This window comes from Prionailurus viverrinus, chromosome E2, assembly GCF_022837055.1.
Source record: "Prionailurus viverrinus isolate Anna chromosome E2, UM_Priviv_1.0, whole genome shotgun sequence".
NCBI lineage: Eukaryota > Metazoa > Chordata > Mammalia > Carnivora > Felidae > Prionailurus > Prionailurus viverrinus.
This window is the reverse complement of record NC_062575.1, coordinates 52882973-52905944: the sequence shown is the minus strand read 5'-3', so window position 1 is coordinate 52905944 and position 22972 is coordinate 52882973. Positions and strand designations below refer to the sequence as shown.

At 58.9% G+C, this 22972-nt stretch overlaps 2 protein-coding genes across 4 annotated transcripts in view; one reads left to right on the top strand and one right to left on the bottom strand.

Moving 5' to 3' along the window:
* The first annotated feature begins 9651 nt into the window (after positions 1-9651).
* MEIS3 (Meis homeobox 3) lies at positions 9652-21115 on the top strand. 2 transcript variants are annotated; one of them, XM_047834196.1, is made up of 13 exons: positions 9652-10228; positions 11893-12074; positions 12247-12406; positions 12503-12553; positions 13513-13563; positions 13796-13894; positions 16186-16297; positions 16488-16633; positions 17531-17607; positions 17825-17883; positions 17991-18074; positions 18434-18496; positions 20645-21115. In XM_047834196.1, exons 1-12 carry the CDS (start codon positions 10217-10219, stop codon positions 18481-18483), a joined length of 1083 nt encoding a protein of 360 aa, XP_047690152.1. In that variant the 5' UTR covers positions 9652-10216; the 3' UTR covers positions 18484-18496; positions 20645-21115. The 2 variants fall into 2 exon arrangements, with proteins under 2 accessions (XP_047690152.1, XP_047690151.1); XM_047834195.1 differs by having other exon boundaries at positions 9654-10228; positions 13745-13894.
* Positions 18179-22972, bottom strand: part of DHX34 (DExH-box helicase 34) — a 37759-nt gene continuing 32965 nt past the window's right edge. For both annotated transcript variants that reach the window (XM_047834187.1, XM_047834188.1), the window contains exon 19: positions 18179-18348. In XM_047834187.1, coding sequence (XP_047690143.1) covers positions 18323-18348 — 26 coding nt within the window. In that variant the 3' untranslated portion in view covers positions 18179-18322. The remainder of the gene's footprint in view (positions 18349-22972) is intronic.

Here is a 22972-nt window from a genome sequence, read left to right as displayed (position 1 = left end):
TGATTTCAGCTCAGGTCATGATCCCAGAGTCATGGGATTGAGCCCTGAGTTGGGCTCTGCACTGAGTGTGGAGCCTGTTTAAGATTCTCTCTCTCTCTCCCTCCCTCTGCCCCTCTTCCCTGCTCAAACGTGCTCTCTCTCTCTCTAAAAGAAAAAGAAAGAAGAAAGAAAGAAAGAAAGAAAGAAAGAAAAAAGAAAAGGGAGAGAAAGGAAGGAAGGAAAGAAAGAAACGAGTGAAAAGAAAAGAAAGAAAAAGGAAGGAAGGAAAAAGAAAGTGAAAAGAAAGGAAAGAGAAAAAAGAAAGGAAGGAAAGAGAGACAAAAAGAAAGGAAAGAAAGAAAGAAAGTGAAAAGAAAGGAAAGAAAGAGACAAAAAGAAAGGAAAGAAAGAAAAGAAAGAAAAAGGAAGGAAGGAAAGAAAGAGAAAGAAGAAAGAAAGAAGAAAGAAAGAAAGAAATGCTTATTTCCGTCAGCTGAGAGATGTGGGGATGTTTGTTACGGCAGCATCACATGGTCTAAGCTGACGTGTACACTCGGCTTCTGTGGAACCAGTCACGCTCGGCCGTGTGCACCCAAGACCACAGACAGGTGCTCAGGGAACAGACTACATGAGGATTCTCAAGCTGGAGTCTGCAGGTACTGAGACCAGCGGGCAGGTTTCGGGAACTCTCTGCGCTTGCCTACAAACGGCACGTGCGGGACCGTTTTCCCAGGACGGGGCTTGTAACCAATCCGGACTTTCGGATTGGTGAAGGACTCGAGAGACTCAAAGATGTTGGTCCTGGAGTCAGACGACATGGGTTCACATCCCGGCTCTCCCACTCGCAAGCTGGGTCACCTCGAGCAAGTTACTTAACCTCTCTGGGCTTGTCTCTTTGCAAAACAGAGCTGCTAATTGCCTAGAGAAGGAAGTACGTGTGAAGTGAATAGTGCCCGCAGGATGGCCCTCATCCCCTTGGCTCACCTCCGTGACATCATTCCAACCGGAAGGATGGAGTCATCACGCTTAAAATCTCAGGGGATGTTTCGGGGGAAAGTGGGAGAGCGGATGTCGAGGCACCGTGAGCAACGTCTAACGCAGAAACCTTGGAGGAAGCCTGCCGAGCGGTTTCCGGGAAACTCTGACCGATCAGAATGGTGGTGCGGGATGAAACTGACCCCGAAATTAACGCCCGAGGGTCCTGGACCCGTGACACCCGCTGTTCTGAGATCGAGGCCCCCGGCAGGACCTGAACTCGACACCCACTTGTCCTCGCCCTCATCTTTCCAAACGCCCCCCCCCCCCCCCAGCCACCGCCCCAAGTGCTTGGCCTGTTTCTCCCGAACGTTCTAGCCTGTTTCCCCCCAAAAGACCTTCCGCCTAAGACCCCGCCCCAACTGCCCCATGTCCTACTCCTCACCCGCGGTTCCCTGGGCCTCCAAGCCCCCTGCCCTGCTCGACTCTTGCTGCGTTACAAGCCACTCCCAAAACTTACTGGCTTGAAGCAACGGGTGAGTTCTCGTGGGCTCCGTGGCTTGACCTGGGTGGTCTTGGCTCGGGGTCTGTCCCCGGACGGCGGCCGGGTGTCAGCTGGGGTCCCAGTTATCTGCAGGCCCCGCGGGGCTGGCGTCTGAGGTAACCGACGCGTGTGGCTCAAAGCCTCGCCGGGCCTGTGGCCGGGAGCCCGTGACTTTCTTGACGATTCCTTGGCCTCGTGTCCCTGCGCTGCTGTCTCTCCCCGTCTCTCTGCCTCCAAAGGTCTCCGTCTCTCTTCCAGCGGCCCCCCTCCTCCCCGGGGTGGCCCAGACCGACCTCTCTCCGGCATGGCGGCGGCCAGGTTGCAAGGGAGCCATTGTAGAAGCCACCGTAGAAGCCACCACAATGGCTCGCGTCACTTTCGACTACATTCTGTCGGTCAAAGCCGGTCACAAGATTGCCACGGGGGAACACAAGCGGATGCCGCCTCTTGATCCGTGGGGCGTGGGCATAAACAGAGTCGAGGGATGGTTGGTGGCCATTCGTGGTAGGCTGAATACTGCCCTCCAAAGGGAGCCGCGTCCCAACTCCGTGAATGTCACCTTATAGGACAGAGAAGGATTTTGCTGGTGTGACCCAGTAAAAGGTCTGGGGGGCGGGGAGGGCGCCTGGAGGGGCTCAGCCGGTTAAGCATCTGACTTTGGCTCAGGTCATGATCTTGCGGGCTCCTGAGGTCGAGCCCCGCGTCGGGCTCCACGCTGACGGTGCAGAGCCTGCTTGGGGTTCTCTGTCTCCCCCTCTCTCTGTCCCTCCCCGGCTTGCACTCTCCCAAAAGTAGATAAACAAACAAACAAATAAAGGGTCTTGAGACGGGGAGATCACCCTGGATGATCCAAGTGAACCCTAAATGCAGTCACGACCTCCTTGTAAGAGACAAGCAGAGGGAGCTTAGACGACACACGGAGGAGGTGGGCAAGTGGAGACGGGGGGGGGGGGGGGGGGGGGGCGGAGAGATTTGCGGACGCCGGCCTTCAAGATCGGGGTGATGGGGCCACAAACTAAAGAACCCCGGAAGCCTCCAGAAGCCAGAAGAGGCAAGAAACGGATTCTCCCCTCGAGCCTCGGGTGGGGACTCGGTCCCACCGCCCCCTTGGTTTTGGCTCAGAGACCGATCTGGGAATTCCTGGCTTCCAGAACTGTGAGAGGACAAAGCCTTGCTGGTGTAAGCCCCCAGGGGGTGCTAATTGGTGACAGCCACTGCAGGAAACTGACGGGCCATCTCTCCAGCCAATTCACCGGCGCCCCTTGTCCCTTGTGGTCTGTGTATCTCTACACCTCGAACGCATTGCTTTTGGATTGTGATAAAAACCCGCTAACATTTTACCGTCTGAACCATTTGCAAGCGCACAATTCAGCGACACTTGGTGCATTCACCACCACCTGCTTCCAGAACTTTTCCGTCACCCCAAAAGGACACCCCATACCCATTTATCAGTCACTCCCCGTTTTCCCCTTTCCCCAGCGCTGGCAACCGCTAATCAACTCTCTCTCTTTTTTAAATGTTTATTTTTGAGAGAGAGAGAGAGAGAGAGCGCGCGCCCCAGCGGGTGGGGGAGGGGCAGACAGAGGGGGACAGAGGATCCAAAGCGGGCTCTGCGCTTGATGTGGGGCTCGAACTCGTGAACCGCAAGATCGTGGCCTGAGCCGAAGTCGGGCGCTCAACCCACCGAGCCACCCAGGCGCCGTCAACCCGAACCCACTTCCTGTCTCTTTGGATTTGGCTCTTCCGGAGATTTCCTATAAACGGCACGGGGTTTTCGGGGTCCATCCACGTGGTACCAGGCACCAGTAGAACTTCATTCGTTTTTATGGGTAAATACTCTTCCGTGGCACGAACACACGGCATTGTGGTTATCCGTTCATCAGCTGATGGGTGCCACGTCTTGAACTCTTTTTTTGTTGTTTCTTTCTTGGCCATGGCTCCCATGCTCACAGCGCTGGAGGCTGGGGAGTTCTCCTCGCGGAGGTCCTCCCGAGAAATGGGACCAACAGGTTCCAAACGGAACCATCTATGTGTAGACACAGAGATAGGCTTGTTTTAAAGATTTCCCTTTTAAGGAATCTCTACACCCAGCGTGGGGCCCGAACTCACAACCCCCGGGGAGCAAGAGTCACACACCGCACCAGCCGGAGCCAGCCAGGCGCCCTGATAGGTTTATTTGAAAGAACTGGCGCGGTTGTGGGGGGGTGGGGATGGGCTAACTGGGGAAGGGGCATGAAGGAACCTACTTCCGAAATCACTGTTGCTCTATATGCTAACGAACTTGGATGTAAATTAAAAAAAATATATAAAATAAAACAAGTTAAAGTCACATGTATATATGTGAACTGAAAAAATAAAAATAAATAAATAACTTAATTAATTAATTAAATGAAAAGTAAAAAAAAATTTTTTTTTAAATAAACATAAAAAGAAAAGAATTGACCCATGTGATTGGGAGGGGTGGCAAGTCCAAAGTCTGCAGGGCAGGTCAGCAGGCTGGAGACCCAGGGAAGCAGTGACATTGCAGCTCAAGCTGGAGGGCAGTCTGGAAGCAGATTTCCCACCTCCTCCCGGGGGGGACTTCGGTCTTTCTCTCATAAGGCCTTCAACTGATGGGGCGAGGCCCACCCACATTATGGCGGACACTCTGCCTTACTTCAAGTCAACTGACTTAAATGCTAATCTCATCGGAAAAAAACACCTTCGCAGCCGGTGTTTGGACCAAACAGCCCAGGCACCACAGCCTGGCCAAGTGGGCAGATATAATTCACAGGGGATCTCCCTCTTCCCCTCGCCCACCCTCTGGGCCCACCTCCCCCGACGTCCCCTGCCTGGCCGCTGTCTGAGGCTGGGCTCCACAGAAGCCGGCCCAAGTCAAGGAGGAGAGGCGAGGGGCTTATCCGGGAGGTGATTCCAGGAGACGCTGGAGGGAAGGAAATCGTGAAGGGTGGGTTGATGGGCACGTCTCCCCCTGCGGGCACACAGGGTCTTAATCCTGCTGGGACCACTCAGGGAGGGTGTGGAATGCTCTCTGGGGTGCCCAGCCTCAGGGTGAGGAAGGTGGGGGTGTTTATCTCCTAACTCTGGGCTTCTTCCAGGACTTGGCCCCCGGCACCTCTTGCCTTGGCCAGAGACCGCACTCATCGTGGGCTGCAGGTGGCAGCGTGGGGACGGCTGCTGGGTCACAGCACAGCCCACGGGGCCTTCCGTCTTCCCTCGTCCAGTGGGCGCCCAGAGGGGAGACATGACCATCCCTCCAGGCCCCCTCCTCGGCCCCTGCTGTCCCCCTGAGGACTGAAGTCGGGGAGACCTTCCGGGCACTCAAGGCTGGGGGGAGAGAAGGGGTGGCCTTCCCGGGCCTCACTGTCTCCCAAGGCGCCTTCTCCCTTGCTCCCCCCGCCCCCCCCCCCCACTGCTGGCCCCCCTTCTGTGCTGCCTTCTCCCCAGGAGGCAGAGGGAAAGCCATGTCAAGGATGATGGATTGAAAGGGGCAGGTGGGGTCAGTAGAAGAGGGACCACAGGGCTGGAAGGGAAGGGGAACGGAAAAGAGGAGGGGGCCACGGACAAAGCGGAGACAAAGACGGAAGGCGACAGGAAAGTGGGCTGGGAGAGGGGGGATCCCAGAGACTTTAAAATGCAGCGCTGAGGGAGGTGGTGGGGGGGGGCAGGTCGGGGTGAGGGAGCCACAGAGACAGAGACGGGGGAGAGACTGAGAGGGAGAGTAAGGATGAGAGACAGAGAGAGATGGAGACAGGGAGACAGAGAGATCGTCCGGACAAAGAGAGACAGAGAGAGAAAGGAAAAGCTGGAGAGAGAGACACCCGAGACGGCCAAACGGACAGACAGACACACACACACTCAAGACAGGGAGGCGGGTGGTGAAAGGGGGGGGGGGGGACCAGAGGGAGGGGAGGAGGGAGGGGTGGAGGAGGAGGAGAAGGGCAGGGACGAGACCCAGAAAGCGGACACTTAGACACGGAGAGAAGCTGGCAGAGAAAAGCCGATTGGAAGGAAAAGGAGGGAAGGGGAAGGGACGGAAAGACAGGAGTGGGGGGGGGGGCGGGAGTCGTGGCCAGCGCCCCTCCCCCGCCCGGGTCAGCCATGGCTAATGGTATGATTGCTTGGTGGGGCGGCAGGCGTCAGTGACAAATGAGCCGCCCGAGTCGCCAGCTCCAGTGATGGATGGGCCCGGGAGGCGGGCGGAGGGGTGGGCGCGGGGAGGGGGGCCTGCAGCCAAGATAAATGTTTCCCTCTCCCGGAGCCACGCAGGGGAGGCGCTGGGGATTCCGGCGATGCATCCGTGAAGGGCCCGGGAGGGGGGGGGTGGGGGTGAGGGAGACACAGAGGAAGGCAGAAACCCAGGGCTGCGGGGGCGGGGGGGGGGGCGCAGGAGGACAGGAAAAGAGAGAGGTGAGGACACAAAGGCCGAGAGACAGCAGTCCCCAGAGACAGAGAGAGAGGGCACAGGGGGAGACAGAGAGACCATCCAGAGACAGGGAGCCGCAGAGACGAAAAGATGGAGGGAGAGACATCTGACCCACGCCCAAGACCGAAGCGGAGACCCAGAGAACCTTCTTGTAGGATCCCTTCAACCCCGCCCCTGAGCAAGGACACAGATCCTTGCAGAGGGTCCAAGAGCGAGGAAGGAGGGAGAGAGCGGGAGAGACCGACGCTGAGCTGTTGCCGGAGGGGAAACTGAGGCAGAGAGCTTGTAGGACCACAACAGAAGACAGAGGGGCCCCTCCCTCGATTCGGAGCTGACCGTGGGGATGGCTGGGGGCCCTGGGGGCCCCTGGGGATCCCAGCCGCCTGTGGGCAAAGCCCCCAGAGAGGACCGAGCCGAGGGGGAGGGTCCTCCCAGGGCTCGGGGCTCACGTGGGGGGTCCGTGCCCACCCTGAGACACACGCACCCAGACCTGCACACTCCCTGGGGGTCCAGATGTCTCCCTCGGAGGTGCAGCCCCACGGGGCCTGAGGTCAGAGGGTGATGGGACTGGAGTGTGTGTGTGTGTGTGTGTGTGTGTGTGTGAGAGAGAGAGGCAGACAGACAGACAGACAGGCCGGGGGCAGGGCAGTGAGATGACGGCACACACTCCTCTCTCCTCCCTGCCAACATCTCCCCCCTCTCTTTAATTAAAAAGATTTTTGCCCAAGAGTCAAAGACCCTCTTCCTCGGTTGTGGGACTGGAGCGTCCCCTGAGCTCAGAGCAATGGAAAAAATGGCTCTTGTCTCTGTCCCCTCTCCGTCTCTGTCCCCGCCTGGGACCCCCACCCCTGTCTGTAGCTCAGTCCGGGCACTCCCCCTCCCCCACTCGCTCCCGTCTCTTTCCGGGGCTGTTTCGGGCCCGTCTCCAAGTCACACCCCCTCACTGGCCTCACAGGGACACCCCGCCCCAGTTAGGACGCACTCCCCACTGGGGCTGTCACATCAGGTCACTCTTTTTGTTTTCAGGATCAGCCTGGGGAGGAGACCTCGGCCTCCCCGCCTCCCCAGGAGCAAGGCGAGGCTGGGAGCCCAGACCCCCGCCTGGCTCCCCGACCCCCCCGAACCTCAGCTGAAGGCAGGGGAGGGAGGGGGACAGACAGAAGAGCTTTGCATCTTTAATTAAAAAGTGATTTAAATTAATTTTCTGCTCCAAAACCCCTATCTGGGGGGCGGGGTGTGTGGCAGTGATTAAAAGCCTTTGGGCCCCCTTTGCTTCCGCCTCCCTTAAAGGGCCAGCGTCACCCGAGGGAAAGTTGCGAGGGGCAGCTTCAAGGGCAGTGAGCACCCCCTGGCACAGGGGACCCCAGGTTCAGCCAAGGCCCGGGGGGGGGGGCGGCTCTCCCTGGTTTAACCATTTCGCTTGCATCCTTTCCCCCCCCAGCCCGTTGCCCACCCAGCAGATGGGGAGACTGAGGCTTCGAGAGAGAAGGGTCAGAGGTGGCTCTGGACCCCAGGTATCCTGGAGGAGACCCAGAGGTGGCCAGGCGGGAGGGCCGTGGCGTGCCGAGAGGGGTCCAAGGACAAGTCAGGGACCCAGAGACAGACAGGGTCAGAGATCCTGTGTAGGACAGACAGAGTGGGGGCTCCGGAGAGAGTGACTGGAGGGTCCTGGGTTGCAGCTGGGCCCTGGGGCAGTGGGGGGAGAGGAGGGGACCTTCCCAGGGGCAAGGGGGCCAGGGCCATGGTCCTCGGCCCTCCTCAGAGCCCTCGGGCTGGGAAGTTCTGCCCCAATTTCTCCTGCTGTAGTTCCAGCTGTCTCGCCCCTGCCCGCGGCCTGGGTGGTTTGGTTTCATTTCCACCTGCCCGGAGCACGGAGAAGTGGACTGCGGCAGAGCAGAGCTGTTTATGAGGGTCATAAAAATATCCTTAGCGAGCCCAGCGGGGGTGCTGCCTCCAACCCTCTCCCAGGGCCCCCCCCTCCTCCCTGGATCTCTGTCCCCTGCCCCCAAGTTTCTGCCCCCTTCTGCCTGGATCTCATGTCATCTCGTTTCTCCCTCGTGCTGTCTCTCGGGAGTGACGGTTGGTAACTTTTGGGGGTCTGGCATCCCCCTTTGTGACAACAGGAGGAAAACCACGGGGCCGTTTCCCTGGGAAAGGAGCACACAGGCCCCGAGCCCACCGTTGACAGTTTCAGGGAGTTCACGGGCCTCCTGACACCCATTCGTTCATCCCCCGGGGAATCTGAGGACACCAAGCCAGCGAGACAATGAATCCCAGGTGTCTCTCTCCTGCCCTCCCTGGCCTCCTCACTTCCTCCGCCACGCCAGGCACATTCCTGCCCCAGGCCCTTTGCACCTGCTGTTCCTCTGCTTGGGGTGATCTTCCCTCTGAGGTGCACACGGCTCCCTCCGTCACCTTCTTCAGGTCTCTGCCCAGATGTCACCCCCTCTGAGGCCCTCCCCGTCCAGCTTACACCATCTCCTCTGTCCTGCTTTCTCTCAGAACACTTGTCACCTCCGGGCATTATTCTATACACTTATGCACCTACTTACTGGTCTGTTCTCTCTCTCCCTCGCCATCGCCAATAGAACGGGAGCTCCAGGAAGCCAGGGAGTTTGTCTTTTCCCCCTGTTATGTCTCCAGAACACCACCCAGCACACAGTCGGGGCTCGGTATTAATTTCGGTCGCAGAAACCTGCTATATCTCATTAGAACACTAGTCGCAAAGGCTGTCGGGGTCCCAGATCCTCCAGGAATCCGATAAAAACCGCGGGCCTGCTCTCCGAGATATGTGAGCAGCACATGATTTACCCTTAACTCTGGAGAATCCACAAACTGAGAGCGGTGTGGGGTTGGGGGGGGCGTCCTGTAAAAGGCAGGGGTCGAAAATGGGCGAGGGATACCCCCAGGCCTGCGCACACCCGGCGCCCGGGCTGACCCTCTGATGGTCCAAGGCCCAGCCTCGGTGTATACAAAGTCCCGTGGATGCACAACCCCGAGACTCACCATATTCAGAGACAGAAACAGCACTTGGAAATCTTAAACACACCCGCATCCCCAGGCACGGGCCCACAACCAGACACACAGACACAGCCGGGGACACACGCAAGCACACACACACACACACACACACACACACACACACACGCAGATGGCCTCACACCCGGGCACATGAGCATCTCTGTCTCCCAGGGGAGGGAAGTTAGGGGGCCCAGAGCAAGAAGAGAAACTAAATTATGGGGTCCTCTCCTCGGTCTGATCTGTCTGCTAGAGAGACAGAGAGAGAGAGAGAGAGAGGCAGGCAGACGGACAGAGACAAAGAGAGGGAGAGACAAAGAGACAGAGAGACAAAGAGGGAAGGACATGGGGAGAAAGCGAGAGCGGCGGGCGGACGCGGGGGAGCGCGGCGCCGGCCCCCCCCCCCCCCCCCCCCCCCCCGCCCCGGGCCGGAGCAGGGAAGGGCGGGGAGCGCAGGGAACCGGCCGACGGACAGAGACCTGTGGCGGCCGCCGGGCGGGAGGCGGAGGAGGCCCGGGCAGGGGTGGGTGGGGGGGGAGAGGGCGCCGCGGAGTGGGGCGGGCCGGGGTGGGGGCCGGGGGACCGGCGACCCGGGGAGACCCCGACACAAAGGCGGCCCCGGGAGCGGCGGCGGCGGCGCGGGGGGAGGGGCCCGGCCGCCCCCGCCCGCCCCGCCCGCCCCGCCCGCGGCCCAGCCACCGGCGGACAGCGGGTTAAGCATCTCGATGTGGAACTTCCGGATGTGACCGCAGAGAGAGGGAGAGACCGGGAGAGACCGGGAGACGGGGAGAGACCGAGCGGCCCCGCCGCCAGCATCACCCTCCCCTCCCCCGGCCCGCCGCCCCCTCCCCCGCCCGGGGCCCCCTCCCCGCCCCACCCCCCGCGCGCCCCCCACCCCCGCTCCCCCCTCGGCATCCCCCCACCCCCTCCGCCAGCCCTGCCGATCCTCCCGGGCCCCGGGGGAGGGAACTGGGGGCCCGGGGAGGGGGCCTCGGGCGACCGCCCCCCCGCCCCACTCACCCCTTCCCTCGCCGGCATGAGCCCCTCGCCGTGACCCCCGCGGTGGGGAGGGCGCCCGGGGTCCATGCTCGCAGCCTCCGCGCTGCCCGGCGCCGGCCACTGACGACGGTGGGGGTGGGGGGGCCGGGCCCCCAGCCTCCTGCCCCACCCCCTGGCGTCGGCACCGCGGCCCGTCGGGGGCCGCTGCCCCGGGCTGCGCCCGCCCCGCCGGCCAGGCCCTGGAGGGACCCGGGAGCTGCCGCCGGCGTCAGCCCATGGCCCGGAGGGTAGGTCTGAGGGCGGGCGCCCGGCGCCCCAGCCCCGCGGCGCACCCCAGCCCTGCACCGCCCCCGCCCCGGCGCTCCGGCCCCCGTCGGCCCATCCCGCCCTCTCCTCTACCTCTTTCTCTGCCTCCCCTGCCTGTGCCCCGGGTCTCCTCCTGTCTCCTGTCTGCCCGGCGCTCCCCTCTCTCCGCCCCCGGGTCTCCCGCTCTATCTCAGGTCCTTTATCCTACCCCTTCCTTCCTCTTCTGCCCTCCCCAATCCTTCCCCGCGGTCTACTTTTGTTCCAAGTCCTCCTGAGGGGTCGGGGTGGGGACAGCGCTGGGAGAAGGGGGTGTGTGTGTGGGGGGGGGGGGTCTGGCCAGGCCGGGCTTCCATGGTCCATGGTCCTGGGGATGGGGAGATCAGAGGAGACCGGCGAGGAGGTGAGTACGCACCTTTGGGGGCGGAGGGGGTGGGAACACGCAGGACGGAAGACCCTTACTGCACATCTTAGGATGCGCGAGGAACCGCGGGGAACAGTCGGGATTCAACTTTGGGGCTCAGGAGAAGTTAGGAGAGGACGACGAAGAGAAAGACGGAGAGAGGGACCCACGCACGCGGAGCCTGGCATCCCGCAGGGGCCAGGGCGCCCCACGGCAGGAAGGCTCGCGCGCCTCTGAGTCTCTTGGCTTCTTTGAGCCTCAGTCTCCTCCTGCCCAAGGAGAGGGTTTGGCCTGAGTGGCTTAAAGTCCCTCTGGCCCCCGCCGCGCGCGCGCGCGCGCGTGTGTGTGTATGTGTGTGTGTGCGCGCGCGCGCGCTTCTGTAATGACAGTCGATCTCCTTGCGGCGGGTGGCACCGGTGGGTTTGCCGCGGTTGCGCGGGGTTACACTCGGTTCAACAAGTGTTTACGGAACGTGTGCCTGGCGCTGTGCTCCGTGCCTCCGTCGTTCATGCACGCATGCGCGGAATGTCTCGGTCGCTCATTCATTCGCTCACCCACTCAGTCCTGGGCCTTGGCGGGAGGGGGTAGGTTCATAGGCGGGGTGGGGTGTGACACGTTGTTAAGGGACACTCAGATGTGCATATTTGACAACTGTGAGATGAAACTGAAGTAGGGAGGGGACAGTGCACACACACATATATGCATAAATGATGTGCTGCTTTCGTGGGAAGGGTCCCGGAGTGAGCCTCTCTCTCTCTCTCTTTCTCTCTCTCTCCCCCTCCTGTATCTCCTCCCCTCCATCCCTCTTTCCTCACCTCTGTCTCTGTCTTGCATCCTGCCCCCACACTCTCTCTCGGGATCTCTCCACGGCTCTCTCCCCTCCTCCCTCCTGTCCCTGCTCTGGGAGGAGCTCACAGTTACCAGCCAGCTGATCCCTGACCCCCACCCTCACCCTCAGACCTGAGACCTGGGTCAGTCTCTCTCCTCTGGACCCTCCTGCCCACACACCAAGAATCTCTGACGGGACATTTTCACAGACCAGGGGTATAAGGGAAGACCCTGGGACAGGGCTCTCAGTCCCAAAGAGACAGCCCCGTGGGACATCCGGGGTCCAAGGCGGCTGGGCTCAGACAGAGGGAAAGAAAGGGCTGGTTCCTGAGGGCAGGGAGAGCATCTCCTGGGTGCCAGGGTAGGGAGGTTTCCTGACGCCTCCCTGGGGCTCTCTCCCTCTCGCCTCCCCCCCAGTACGATGAGCTGCCTCACTACCCAGGCATCGTGGACGGCACTGCAACCCTGGCTGGCTTCTCGGAGGCAGTGGCCGCGGCACCGAGAGCCCCCGGGCCCTATGGCCCACACCGGCCTCCCCAACCCCAGCCCCCGGGCTTGGACAGTGATGGCCTGAGGAGGGAGAAGGACGAGATCTATGGGTGAGTGGGGACACCTCTCGGGATGCGGGCCCCCTCTTCCGTGTCTCTGACTCTCTCGCGCTGTCTTGATCTCTCCATCTCTTCCCCTGGGTCTCCTTTCCTTCTCCCAGGTGCTCCGTCCTCCGCAGGCCCCTGGCCTCCCCTCATGAGCCTTCTCTCCTGCTTCCCCTAGACACCCGCTCTTCCCGCTGCTGGCCCTGGTCTTTGAGAAATGTGAATTGGCCACGTGCTCGCCCCGAGACGGGGCCGGGGCTGGGCTGGGCACACCTCCAGGCGGTGACGTCTGCTCCTCTGACTCCTTCAACGAGGACATCGCTGCCTTTGCTAAGCAGGTAGGCACCCCCCGTCTGCTCTGAGCCAGGAGAGCCAGTGAGGAGAGGAGGGCTGGAGACAGGACGCGCCCTCTCTGGCTTCTCTCTTCCTTCCAGGTCCGCTCTGAGAGGCCCCTCTTCTCTTCCAACCCGGAGCTGGACAATCTGGTGAGATCTGGGCCCTCCCCAACGCTCCCTCCTCCGCAGGGGTCTCCTGTCCCGCCCTCCACAGCCCTGGGGTTCGTTGTAGGAGCGGAGAGGAGATCACCTGACCCCCTTTCTCAAATAGTGATCGTTGTTGCCCGTTTGCAATGACTATAGCCAAGAGTTTGAGAATGGGGACTGATGGCCTGGGTTCAAGTCCAAGCTCTGCCACTCACTAGTTCTGTGAACCAGGGCAAGTAGCTGCATCTCCTTGTGCCTCAGTTTCCTAGCTAGTGGCAATTTCTATCTTGTAGGGCTGTTGTGAGGATATAATGAGCTAAAAAGAGTCAAGCACTTAGATCAGTGCCTGGCACCGAACAGAGACTCAATAGGCATTGGCTGTTCTATCAGTCAGGACGAGAGCCTACCCCAAAATGAGGGCAGGGACTTGGCTGCGAAGGGGAGAGGAGAGAGGAGAGAAAGGAGAGGGAGAGGGAAGGAGAAATACCCTGGCCTCTCTCTTCCTTTTGGTTTCCAGCTCCCGCCGGGGCTTCCTATTGGCCGAACCCTTTGGCAAAGGAGTCTGGGAAATGTAGTTCGCAGGCAAAGGGTGGGAAGTGGAGCGGGGGACACGATGGGGTATTTCCATTATAGCCTACGTTCCTTCTCTCCTCTTGTGATGGATCCTTTCCTGTCTCTGCCCCTCTTGCTTCTCTTCGTCTCTGACTCTCTAACATTCCATCTTCCCATAATTCTGGGTCTCTGTCTCTGTTGCTCTCTGCTCCTGTGGTTCTGTCTCTCTCTGTCTCCCTGTCCTCTGTCTCTGTCATTCTATCTCATTCTTCCCGTTCCTCCGTCTCCTTTTCTCTCCTTTCTCCTCCTCCTCCTCCTCCTCTCGTCCTTCTCCCTCCTTCTCTCTCTTTCTTCCCCCGCTCCTTCCCTCCCTCTCCCCCCTCCCCATCCCTTCCTGTCTCCTTCTGCAGATGATACAGGCCATTCAGGTGCTCCGGTTCCACCTGCTGGAGCTGGAGAAGGTGAGTGCTTCCCACTCCCCTCACACCCTCGCTTGCCCCCCCCATCCCTGCTCTTCTCGCCCCCTCCATCCCTCCTTCAGGCTCTCTGCCCACTGGAGTTGGAGCCGAATATTGCCCCCGTCCCTGTACACCCCAGCCCTGGCCCCCGGGTGGTCCCCCCAGTACCCCGGTGCCCCCCCAGGTCCACGACCTGTGCGACAACTTCTGTCACCGCTACATCACCTGCCTCAAGGGAAAGATGCCCATCGACTTGGTCATCGAGGATCGGGATGGCGGCTGCAGGGAAGATCTCGAGGACTACCCGGCCTCCTGCCCCAGCCTCCCAGATCAGGTGGGCCGGGGATGGGGCACCAGGCGTCACCCCGCGACCAAAGCCGTGAGCAGGCACAGCTGGGCTACAGCGTGGGGGCGTGCACACCACCCAGACTCAGCCACAGTCAGACACGCGGGACCACAGGGCTCGTGCCCCCCGGCGCGGCGGCTACACAGACCGGGACCCGGCCGGACGACAGTGCATGCGCGCGCACACACGCACAGGCACACACTCGCGCCAACAGACCACCCGTAGACTCGGCTACACCCACACACCCTACCGACACCCGCGACGGTGATACCACATGATACCTCCACCCGGATACAGGCACCCGGCCACAGCACAATGACACAGACCCGGGCGTGCCGCACGCAGCAGACACAGACGGGCCCCGAGGACCCTCTGCCCCACAACTCCTCATCTGCACCTGCTGAGCGAGAGCCCCACGGCCGTGGGGCCGGTTACAACCCACTCAGAGGCCCAGCCGTGTCCCGCGTCTTCGCACAGCCTCCGATGCACACCCAGGCCGATCATCCGGCCCCACAGAGTCGCAAAGCCGCCCGTGTCGTAATCCACACACGCTGTCTCGCAAACGGGACAACCGGCCACTCGAACAACAGCCACCAACTTAGAACACTGGGGCCCTGTGATAGTCACACACAGACAGCTGGCCGTCTCAAAGAGTGATGCAGCCATGCTCCAATCCTGTCGCGTGTCCCAGCTGCGCCCATGTAGCTCACAGCCACACCACAGCCGCCCCCTCGCCGGGGTCAACCATCCCATCTCGGGCAGAGACGCGAGCACACTGACGCGTGCCACACCACAGTTTCAGGACCGCTTCAGGCACACCGATGTGGGTGCTCACCCCAGCATCCCATCAGATCTGGGGCTACCCCTGGAGCCACGCTCAAAAGCCTTCAGACTGATGATTCTCCAGTTTGCACGCCCGCCCGCAGTGCGCTCGAACGCACAATTCCACGCAGACATACCAAACCCTCAGAAACCTTCTCTGAGCGGCGGCGGCCCCAGCTCAGCCCCCGCAGGACACAGAGGACGCACCCATACTGGGCCGTTTGGGGAGGGACTGTTTACAAAGCAGCGAGCCCGGTCAAGGGCAATTAGCGGGGCAGGTGGGGGTACCCTGGGGGTTCAACAAGAGCTGAACCCACCCAACCTGCCTCCCAACAATTGAACTGATCCCTCAAACCAGATGCCAAAGAGGTCTTGATTCAGTCTGTGTGGGTGGGTCCGCCTCCTGGGACGCAGAGTGGGGGTGGGGGTGGCGAGGGTGCATCCAAGGCATTCTCAAGTGCCTCCTAGTGTGTTGGAGTTCGGAGAGAGGAAGCACAACCCAGAATTTGCCTGATGGGCAACTCAGAGAACCGCCCCCCTCAATCTCTGAAAACTGGAAGTTGGTTTTTTGGGTTTTTTTTTATCCCCCGTAAGTTTAGCGCAAACTCATTTCACAGCAAAATCTGACCTGAACTAATGAGGGGCTATTTATAGCCTTTATTTATTCCACTTCGTTAAATATTCATCCGTTTTGCTGCAGAAATGTTAATGAGTTTGATGACGAGGTGAAGTCCCAGACCCTAGGGGTGTTATGAAATACGCAGTGTGTGCACGGATTTACTGCCTAAAAACGTGAAGAGTTCTGGGGCACCTGACTGGTTCAGTCGGTACAGTATACGCGACTCTCGATCTCGGGGTGATGGGTTCGAGATTACTTTTAAAAATAAATAAATAAGGGGCGCCTGGGTGGCTCAATTGGTTGAGCGTCCGACCTCGGCTCAGGTTATGATCTCGCTGTCCGTGGGTTCGAGCCCCGCGTCGGGCTCTGTGCTGATGGCTCAGAGCCTGGAGCCCGCTTCGGATTCTGTGCTGCCCTCTCTCTCTGCCCCTCCCCCGCTCACGCTCTGTCTCCGTCTCTCTCAAAAATAAACATTAAAAAAAAATTATAAAAATAAATAAAAATGTGAAACACTCTGAATTCTGAAACATTGCTGGCCCCCAAGGATTTCAGATAAGGTGCCCTAGATCTGTATAAACGCCTCTTCACCAGGTGATTGCTATGTGTCTTTATGTAAATTAACTCCTTGAGTCCTCACCCTGCTCTGCGAGGTGGGGAGAGTTTATTGTCTTCCGTTGAAGACACAGAGGCACAGAGAGGTGAAGCGACTTGCCCAAGGTCACACAGCCAGGAAAGAGGCAGGAACAGGCTCTATTTACACTCAGGGGTCCCAGCTCCAGAGCCCCTGGTCTCAGCCACTGTGCTACATTGGCGCTGACCTCCAACTCTTGTTTTCCAGAATAACACTTGGATTAGAGACCATGAGGACAGCGGGTCCGTACATTTGGGGACCCCGGGTCCCTCCAGTGGGGGCCTGGCCTCCCAGAGTGGGGACAACTCCAGTGACCAAGGTAAGAAGCCTGGGAGGTGGAGGACAAGTGTGGGAGTCAGTCTGAGGATTGGAGTTAGACACCAAGTAGGACTTCCACAGGCGCAAGGGCGACTGGGGTGTGGAGCAGTCTCGTGGGTGAGGGTTCTGGGTCTCTCTGGTACCCCCCCCACCCTACTGCCCACAAGCACGGCATGCCTGCCCTCCCCCAGGAGACGGACTAGACACAAGCATGGCCTCTCCAAGTTCTGGGGGAGAGGACGAGGAGCTGGACCAGGAGCGGCGGCACAAGAAGAGGGGAATCTTCCCCAAGGTGGCCACCAACATCATGAGGGCCTGGTTGTTTCAGCACCTCTCGGTGAGAGCCCCAGGCCCAGGGGCAGCGTGGGCGTAGAGAGGGAAGGCGGATGGCCGTGTGGAGACTGAGGCCCCGAGAGAGAGACCCCGAGATGGGAGATCCAGGCACAGGGGAAATGTTGAGGGCGAACCTCAAGGGGAGGGGGACCGGCAGGATCAAGCATCCATGAGCACTCCCTGTATGCCAGGTGCTTGCTGCTAAGGGCTCTGAACTCATTCAGTCCTGACCTCAACCCCCCACCCGTTTGTTCCCCCCACTCCCCTCTCCCCATCACCATCCGGCCAAAACAAAGCCTGCGAGGATAGGGCTGTGGGTGGCTCCATTGTGCAAAGGTCTTCTAGCCAGAAGTGGGTTCGGAAGCAGGCGGTTTGGCCTTAACCATTGCGCCGCACTGCCTCGTGGGGAGAGCTGGGGAGGGGGGGATAGAGACAGGAAGAGAGTCAGGGAGAGGCTGAAACAGAGAACTGGAGAGATGTGGGGTGGACTGGATCAGAGCAGGGTAGACACAGGGAGAGAGTCACAGGGAGACTGAGAGAGGGAGAGGGATTGGGACAGGGAAGGACACACACAGGAACCCGTGACAGAAACTCCGAGAGGGCTGGTGCTGGGCTCTGCCTCCTTTCCAGTGCTGGAACCCCCAGCTTCGGTCTCCCTAATGAGAGCTGGCCAATTAGCCTGTAATTGCTGGAAGAGGCGGGGGCGCTCACGGGCATAATTGCCCGAAGCTTGGCTTCTCCGCTTCCTTCCATTGGGCCTTGGGGGAGCGTGGAACAGAACAGCTCAGACGAGCTTTCTCCTGGCCCTGCCCCAGCCTGGGCTCCCCATCCCCATGGGGCCAGGCCTTGGGGGGTCAGATGGCAGCTGGGCAGGCAGGGTGACTCTTGCTGGTGGCCACAGCACCCGTACCCCTCGGAGGAGCAGAAGAAACAGCTGGCTCAGGACACGGGGCTCACCATCCTGCAAGTCAACAACTGGTGAGTGACCTAGGAGGCCTGCGCGGTCCGTGGGCCCGCCCGGGGTGGGAGGCCGGGCGCTGTCCGCGGTGCTGACGGAGGCCGCGAAGCCCCTGGGAGCCTCTCTTCTCCCCTCCCCTGTCCCCGTCCTCTTTTCCAGCTCTGTCTCAGGTGTTCATTGCTGCCTCTCTCCTATTCCCTCTTTACACCTCCCTCTGTTTCCGTGACCCCCTCCCAGGTTCATTAACGCCCGGAGACGCATCGTGCAGCCGATGATAGATCAATCCAACCGCACAGGTACAGGGAGAAGACGGGGAGAGAGGGTCTAGTGTTCCCTCGGGAGTGTCAAGGCTGGGACCCGCACACCCTGGGGCTCAGCCTGCACCCCTCAACCTCCCTCGCAGGGCAGAGTGCAGCCTTCAGCCCAGAGGGCCAGCCCATGGGGAGCTATACGGAAGCTCAGCCACACATGACAGTCAGGCCTCCAGGTAAGGCCCGCCCCTTAACTAGGCCACGCCCCCAACACACCAGGCCCCTCCTCTAAATGATGATGCCCCACCTCTTGGGATTAACTTCAAGAATAGTACTTCATTCGCATAACAGTGGAGCTGGGGAGACAATTGTAGATTTCCAGATGCCCACCTTTTCTTAGCCGAATTCGCTTCTTCCAGGCTCTGCCCATCCATTGGAAGCCTCTACTTTTCCTCAAAGGACCAGTCCTTTCTTAAGTGATGACTCAGTCGGTCTTGATAGATGGATCCCCTGGGGAAGGAGCAGGCAGGAAGGATTTAGGGGCATATGGGGATGTCTGGTGAAGAACCACTAACCCTCCTCTTTTGTCTTCCAGGGCCGATGGGGATGAGTTTGAACTTAGAAGGAGAGTGGCATTATCTATAGATTCAGGACAAGTGTAAGTGTCCAATGTCTAGGGGCACTGGGTTGGGGGTTGTGTGGCTCTCAAACCTTGGTAAGAACTCCAGATTCCAATATTCCTCCAACCCAGAGCAGGGTCAGCAGGGGTCCCTGAACTGAGGGTTCCCCAAGGCTTAGTGGGAAGATGATTCATCTGTCCATCCATCCATCCATCAACTCATTCACCCGTCTCTGTATTTATCCATCCATCAATCACCCACCTACACACTACCCATCCAAAATATATCCACTCCCTATCCATCCAACCACACATGCGCCCACTTATCCATGCATTCGCTCAGCTACCTCCCTCCCCGTGATCCATCTACGCAGGCAACTACTACCTGTCTTCATCAGAAAATACATCTACCCACTCATCCACCCACCTCCCCATTGGTCTGCCCGCTCGCATATCCACCTAGAATGCACTCACCCACCTACCTTCTCACCCATTCATCTGCCCACCTATCCATTCATACACCTCCAATATATGCTAAACCCTCATTCCACATCCTGACCAGCCTCCGGTAGAATCCTGCTCTTGAGAAGATTCTGGGCTTGTGAGGAAGTGGACATCAGAAATGAATGACGGTCCAGAACAACAGCGAAAACAATTTAACACAGCTTCCTCAGAGGAGGGAGACATCACTCATCCCTGAGATATTAGGAAATATTTTATAGAGGAAGTGACTTGTGGGTAGGGCATTGAAGGATGAATAGGGGTCCAATGGGGAGAAAAGGGGGGCAAGGTAGTAGGGTGCATTCTTTTATGCTCCCAGGTCTTAAGACTTTAGAGCATCTTCCCACTTAGTCTTCATAAAAAACCCCAAATTTTGGGGGGGAAATTATTCTTATTTCCATGTTACAGAGGAGAAAAGTGATGCTAAGAAGAGGTCACTTGGGCAGGTTCACTTGGCTCAGAAAAGCAAAGGGAACAGCATGTGCAAAGCCCCAGGGTTGAGAGGCTTCCTGGAATTTCTTTTTTTTTTTAACGTTTATTTATTTTTGGGACAGAGAGAGACAGAGCATGAACGGGGGAGGGGCAGAGAGAGAGGGAGACACAGAATCGGAAACAGGCTCCAGGCTCTGAGCCATCAGCCCAGAGCCCGACGCGGGGCTCGAACTCACGGACCGCGAGATCGTGACCTGGCTGAAGTCGGACGCTTAACCGACTGCGCCACCCAGGCGCCCCATGGAATTTCTAAAACACAAATCAGATCTTGACTCTCTCTGTATTAAGACTCTGAAAGCCAAAGTCTTTACTTTAGCACTGCTTCATTCATTCATTCACTCATTCACTCATTCTTTTAATGCACATTCTCTGAGCATTTCTGTACCCTGCCCCCATAGGTCTCACTGTCCAGTGGGGGAGACAGACCTGTCTTCAGACAGTGATGTCCCAGAGTGGGCAGAGCTGGAGTGACAGAACCCAAGAACTGAAGGAGCCCAGAGGGGGCATCAGACCCAGGCTGGGGGGTTCAGGGAAGACTTCCTGGAAGAGAGGACTTGGAGCTGAGACCAGGAGAACGGAAGGAGCGAGGCAGGAAAGGAAAGAACAGCATATGCAAAGGCCCAGTGCACTTAGAAGCCTCACAGCTATGAGATAGCACCCTGCTCCCCCCACCCAGTCACAGCCATGAGGGGAAGGGAGGACTGGGCTAGGCTTGCACTGGCAAGCTGGGTGGATGAGTAATGAACTCAGGTCCAACAGAAAGGCTGGGAGATGGGAGTGGAGACATAGGAGGACTTAGGCATGGAGGGGCATGGGGACTGGAGCCTGGGAAGGAAAGAGGGACAGGTTTGTTCAGGGACTGGCAGTGGGAGGTCAGTGGGGGTCTCAGCTCTGCCCTGACCAACCGAGGACAGGTGTGGCCTGGTCTGAATGTCAGGAGAACCTCGGGGAGGTGAGGGGTCTTGGTCCGTCTCTCTCCCTGTCTTCCTTTCTCTTTCTTGGTCTTAATTGTCTTGTCTCTTTTTCCATCTCTGTCTCTATGTCTCCCTTTTCCATTTCTGTTCTGCTTCCCTCCCTCCCTCCCTCCCTCTGCATTTCTCTTGCTATGGGGCTGATGGGGGCTGCAGAGAGGGGCTGATGTGGAGCTAGACCCCTCCCCACTTCCTGACTTGGCCTCTTGTCCCCTGTTCACAGACCCCAGCCTCCGGACTGTGACCGCCAGGCTCACACCTGGTCCCGGTCCCTGCCTGGCCCCCTGACTTCAGGACCCCACCTCCTAAGGCCCCCAACGCAATGCCTACCTCCCTGGGGCCCCGCCGGGACATGGGGGCCTGAGCGTCCACTCGAGGGGCTCTCAAGGACAAAGACAAGGCCTCCAGGCCCCGCGCCCCACATCTGCCCTCACCTCTGCCTCGAACCCAAGCTGAGATCCTGGGCCTGGGTCTTCAGAAGGTGGTGGTTGGGGATCCCCCTGCCTCCAGGCTAGAGAAGGGACTGGAGGTGGGCTGGGGCTGTCAGGGAAGGAGGGTCAGCTGGATCCGACATTTGGGAGAGGCCCCCTCACCCTCCAGCCCACTCCCTCCCCTTCTCTCCCCTACCTCCCTTCACTGATGTCTTCTACTTTTTTTTTTTTTAATGATAAAGTCTTAAAAACAAAAAGCCACAGATCTGAGTTCTTGTGTCTCTTTTGAGATTCAAATACTCATCAATTTGAAGCACCTGAATGACTATAATAATAATTGATACTCTCTCTCCCTCCCCGCCCCCTCCCGCTCTCTCCGCTCTTTCCTCCGGCACTCCCACCCATGGCTTTGTGGTTTAAAACACCAACTTCTTTTTTAGCTCATTATTCTATAGGTTGGTATACTACACTCTGCTGGGCGGTTCTTGGGATTTCAAAACAGGGCTCTCCTGTGTAGCATGGCTGGCGACAGGTCAGCAAGGGGGCTCCGCTGGCTGGCAGCGAGGCCACAGGAGTGACTGGACCTCACGATGACATTGATGAGAAGGCGGTCTGGTTAACTGGACCCCAAGAGAGAACAGAAGGGCCCAAGGCCTCCTGAGGCCCTGGCTTGTGTCTGACACCTGGTTATCTTGGCCACAAGTCTCAAGACTGGCCCGGATTCAAGGGAGGAGACGCAGATTCCACCCCTTACAGGGCGGGGAAGGGGGGCTGCGAACTCAGAGCACAAGCGATGGGGAGGAATGAAGAATTATGGCCGCTTTTGCATCCCTCTCCCACACTGTGGCTCACAGATGACTTTTCTTTGTCTGTCCCATGGGAGATAAATGCAGTTACCCAGAGCGGTCCTTGGAAACATGTATGTGTGGCCAACAGACCAGACTCCAGCCCAACGTGCCTGGGTTCAAATCCCTGCTCTGCCCCTTACCAGCCCCATGATACTCACTTGGAACACGCAGACCTGAGCTTGGAAACATGAGGCCCTCAGAGGCCATCTCAAACCACCACTCACTCAATACTCATCTTTTTTTTCTTAAGTTAATTTTTTTTTTTAATTTTTAAAAATATTTTTATTGAATTTTGAGAGACAGAGAGACAGAGTGAGAGCAGGGGAGGGGCAGAGAGAGAGAGAGAGAGGGAGACACAGAGTCTGTAACAGGCTCCAGGCTCTGAGCTGTCAGCACAGAGCCCGACGCGGGGCTCGAACTCATGGTCCGTGAGATCATGACCTGAGGAGAAGTTGGACACTTAACTGACTAAGCCACTCAGGCGCCCCCTTATTTATTTATTTTGAGAGAGACAGAGTGTGCGTGTGTGTGTGTGCATGCGCGCGCTCACGTGTGTGAGCAGGGGAGGGGCAGAGAGAGACAGAGGGAGACAGAAAATCCCAGGCAGGCTCCCCGCTGTCAGCGCAGAGCCCCATGCAGGGCTCGAACTCACCAACCGGGAGATCATGACCCGAGCGGAAACCAAGAGTCAGACGCTTCACCAACTGAGCTACCCAGGCGCCCCATCAATACTCATCTTCTACGATGCAGCAGCCTCTGGACCCTCGTGATGCAAGCAGGGAAACCGAGGCCCAGGGCCCCCAAGCCTGTTCTGTCTCAGGCCGTGTTAGGCTTTGACCCACAGAGGCCTTGAGCCCCGACCAGGTGCTCAAGGGATCAAATATCCCTCATGGGAATCTCAGCTGCCGTCAACTCCAGGATCTGACCATCCCGCCGATCCGTTCCCAAGACGCCATGGGGCTCAGTTGCAAATTGGAAGTTGCTTGGGTTTAGACCCTTGTTTGTGGAAAATAGCTCAGTGCCCCTTCCGGGCCTCTGTCCTGGCTCCTCCCTTTGCCCCGGATCCCCTTCTCCACCTTCTCCGGCCGAGTCACCTGGGCAAAGATGCAGGAGAGGCCATACCAAAGCACCCCCCTCCTGACTGCAGTCCCATCACTGCCCCATTTTGTTTCCTCCTACTGTCTCCTCCCTGGAATTCTCCCCGTCACTCGCCCGTTCACCTGGTGCCACCTCACAGCGAGTGCCCGGGGAACAGGTGGGGAGAACCAGCAG

Coding starts and splice junctions, on each gene's coding strand:
- MEIS3 (XM_047834195.1), top strand. Junction 17,884..17,990: donor AGATCAATCCAACCGCACAG/GTACAGGGAGAA, acceptor CCTCCCTCGCAG/GGCAGAGTGCAGCCTTCAGC. Junction 18,075..18,433: donor CATGACAGTCAGGCCTCCAG/GTAAGGCCCGCC, acceptor TTTGTCTTCCAG/GGCCGATGGGGATGAGTTTG.